This window comes from Oratosquilla oratoria, chromosome 23 (assembly GCF_046742065.1).
Source record: "Oratosquilla oratoria isolate Oo_2021 chromosome 23, ASM4674206v1, whole genome shotgun sequence".
NCBI lineage: Eukaryota > Metazoa > Arthropoda > Malacostraca > Stomatopoda > Squillidae > Oratosquilla > Oratosquilla oratoria.
In genome coordinates this window covers 20,806,092-20,808,591 of record NC_134799.1, presented here as the reverse complement: position 1 = coordinate 20,808,591, position 2,500 = coordinate 20,806,092, and the positions used below count along the sequence as shown (strand labels likewise).

Sequence of the window (2,500 nt, the reverse complement as noted above, 5' to 3'; positions counted from 1 at the left end):
GTGTAACCCACCTCCAGAAATGTCTATTTCTTTGCATCTGCAACTTTGAAGAATCCTTCCCCATGTCGGCGTGTGAGATGTGAGTCCGCTTATGAGAGGCGAGAAACGTGGAATAACCCTTACACGGACCGGGCACCGGGGTGTGTGTGAGCGAAATGCCACCAAACGCGGACCGGGCACCGGGGTGTGTGTGAGCGAAATGCCACCAAACGCGAAGGGTCAGTTTATTTTTTAATTATATAGATAATAATAATAATAATAATAATAATAATAATAATAATAATAATAATAATAATAATAATAATAATAATAATAATAATAATAATAATAATAATAATAATAATAATAATAATAATAATAATAATAATAATAATAATAATAATAATAATAATAATAATAATAATAATAATAATAATAATAATAATATTGATAATAATGATAATGATAATAATAATAGTAATAATAATGATAATAATAATGATAATAATAATAATAACAACAATAATAATAGTAGTAATCATAATCATAATACTCACGGAAGGATATCCAGTCGGTCTGTCCTGTGCGAACAACGTTCTCCCCTTCGAACTTCGTGACGAGGACCCACGAGGACACGAGCGCCCCGACCTCGAACTTCGAGGGTGAGATGAGGCACTTACGGTCGCCCTCGATCTCGATATCGGACACTTTCGCCCTCAGGAGTAGCGTGTCGCCATCCTCAAGGACGAGGAGGTAAGAGTCTGAAGTCCCTTCGTCCTTGAAGCAGACTTGGACCTTATGGTCGAAGCGGAGTGTTGGGGTTGATAGTTCCATGCCTGTAGGGGGAGATACCCGTTGGCGATTCAGATCGCGCTCGTGATGATGACATACCCCCCCCCTCACACACACACACACACATACACTCGCAGATCCCCAGAAGAACCGTTGGACAGCTGGTTGTGTTGTGTGTGTCAGTTTGTATTTGTGTCACTGGTCAGTGGTATTAAAGGGGATACTCGCACACACACACACACACACACACACACACACACACACACACACACACACACACACACACACACACACACACACACACACACACACACACACACACACACACACACACACACACACACACACACACACACACACACACACATTTTCCATGATGATATAAGCTCTGGTTGTTTGTACGACCTGACCTACCCTGATCTGACCTAACCGAACACAGTCCTCACCCTCCAGCTTCTGCAAGCTGGTGACCCTCGTAGCTTTCTGCATCACTGCACCCTGAGCGACAACTTCGACAGAGGCGTCCTGTGAGTCGTATGGCTGGTGGAGGACGAAGTGACACGGGGAGGAGGACTTCTCGCACTCCACATTGTGGGTCTTGTCGATGACGTAGGAGTCTCCCAAGTCGTTCCATTGCATTTCGATGGCGTAGGAGTCTCCCAAGTCGTTCCATTGCACTTCGATGGCGTCCTCACCCACTTGTTGGAGAGACGTCACTGGAAGGAGGAGAGAACGAAAAAGTTAATTGACTGGATTTCCTTATATGGTGTGTTTCCTCAAGAAATGGACGTACAAAGGGGGACGAAGGGAAGTTAGTATCCGGACAGTCAAAAGATATATATATATATATATATATATATATATATATATATATATATATATATGTATATATATATGTGTATATATATATATATATGTATATATATATATATGTTGAGACATTCTGACAAGTTGATGTGGGTGGGAAGAGGAAGGAGTGGAGTCTTAATCCGAGTTTTATTCTTAACTAGTTTCGTTACAAGCTTTTTTAAAAGAATATTCTTATGAAAAAGCTTGTAGAATAAAACTCGGAATAAGACTCCAGTCTTTCCTTTTTCCCCCCACTTCATATATTATATATATATATATATATATATATATATGTATATATATATATATATTATATATACATATATATATATATGCTGATAACCACTTAAGAAAAAGAAACACAGAAATCCCAAGCGCTTTCGTGTAATTCACATCCTCAGGGGAGAATACAGACAAAAGTACAATACAAAGACAATATAAACGGAAAAGTGTAAAACTAGGAGAGGTGACAAGGCGTCATACGGAAAAATATAGGAGAGGTCACAAGGCACCACACGGAAAAATTAGGAGAGGTCACAAGGTCTTACACGGAACCATGCCATTTGTCCACTCTTGGGGTTAACCAAAATCTCCTATACCGAATTGTTTACAAATGTTCTTAATTATGTAATTATCTAATTTATACAAACCATTACTTATGTTCAAATTGACTGACTCAGTTTGTTTGATAAGGCTACTTTCAATGATGTTCCTGTTAACAACAGGATTACATGATAAAATTGACGATGCCTTAGTCCAGTCTATACAATGATTATGATCCCTCATGTGCACAAATAAAGCATTAGAGTCTTGTCCTGTTCTGACACTATATTTATGTTGCTTTATTCTAGTTGAGAGATCTTTACCTGTTTGCCCTACA

General features: G+C 38.8%; 1 protein-coding gene across 1 annotated transcript in view; it reads right to left on the bottom strand.

Moving 5' to 3' along the window:
• LOC143037736 (uncharacterized) overlaps nt 1-2,500 on the bottom strand; it is a 169,417-nt gene that overhangs the window by 44,228 nt on the left and 122,689 nt on the right. The window contains exons 24-25 of the mRNA XM_076206284.1: nt 1,218-1,487; nt 537-815 (exon numbers count right to left, since the gene is read on the bottom strand). Coding sequence (XP_076062399.1) covers nt 537-815; nt 1,218-1,487 — 549 coding nt within the window. The remainder of the gene's footprint in view (nt 1-536; nt 816-1,217; nt 1,488-2,500) is intronic.